The sequence below is a fragment of the Sinocyclocheilus grahami genome, unplaced genomic scaffold, assembly GCF_001515645.1.
Source record: "Sinocyclocheilus grahami isolate Dianchi unplaced genomic scaffold, SAMN03320097.WGS_v1.1 scaffold85328.1, whole genome shotgun sequence".
In the NCBI taxonomy this organism is placed as follows: Eukaryota; Metazoa; Chordata; class Actinopteri; order Cypriniformes; family Cyprinidae; genus Sinocyclocheilus; species Sinocyclocheilus grahami.
In genome coordinates, this window is record NW_015530673.1 from 1 (window position 1) to 588 (window position 588).

Below are 588 nucleotides of genomic sequence, written 5' to 3' on the forward strand. Positions count from 1 at the left end.
CCCCCAGCGACTTAACACTGCTTCTGTGCTGCAGGGACACATTTAGGAGGAATAATGACATTGATTCAGTCAAACACTATAAAAATGCCACAGACTTTCATGAATTATTCTGAGTGATGATGGAAATGAATCACTGAATCAAGATTCTGAATTGATTCACTGAAATTAATTCTGGAACTGATTCATGGAAACCGATCACAATATTTACAAGAGTTAATGGCTAAATAAAAACTGCATAAATGTTGAGGTTTATCATGTAAGCGCATGGTGAAAATCCACTGAATGTGTCGTACTTTGACGTTGTGGCTCCACCGATCAGCAGAGGAGTCTTCAAGCCCAGACGCTCCATTTCTTTGGCAACATGAATCATTTCGTCCAGTGAAGGCGTGATGAGACCCGACAGGCCGATGATGTCTACAGACACAGAGCGTCACACATGTGAAGAGTCCTTCAGTGAGGAGAACATCAGCCGAGAGCCGCAGAAACTGACCTGCTTTGTTGTGAATGGCCTCCCGCAGGATCCTGTCGCAAGGAATCATCACTCCCAGATCAATGACCCTGAGACGACACACACACACACACACGGTC

General features: G+C 44.7%; 1 protein-coding gene across 1 annotated transcript; it reads right to left on the reverse strand.

The window, feature by feature from the left end:
- Positions 1–220: 220 nt before the first annotated feature.
- Positions 221–556, reverse strand: LOC107581145 (probable methionine synthase). Its single transcript, XM_016266697.1, has 2 exons — positions 491–556; positions 221–414 (listed from the first exon to the last, which is right to left on the reverse strand). The coding sequence occupies exons 1-2, from the start codon at positions 537–539 to the stop codon at positions 221–223; spliced, it is 243 nt and encodes an 80-aa protein (XP_016122183.1). The 5' UTR covers positions 540–556.
- Between the last annotated feature and the right edge of the window lie 32 nt (positions 557–588).

Coding starts and splice junctions, on each gene's coding strand:
- LOC107581145 (XM_016266697.1), bottom strand. CDS start 539: ATGATTCCTTGCGACAGGATCCTGCGGGAGGCCATTCACAACAAAGCA. Junction 415..490: donor GGCCATTCACAACAAAGCAG/GTCAGTTTCTGC, acceptor CTGTGTCTGTAG/ACATCATCGGCCTGTCGGGT.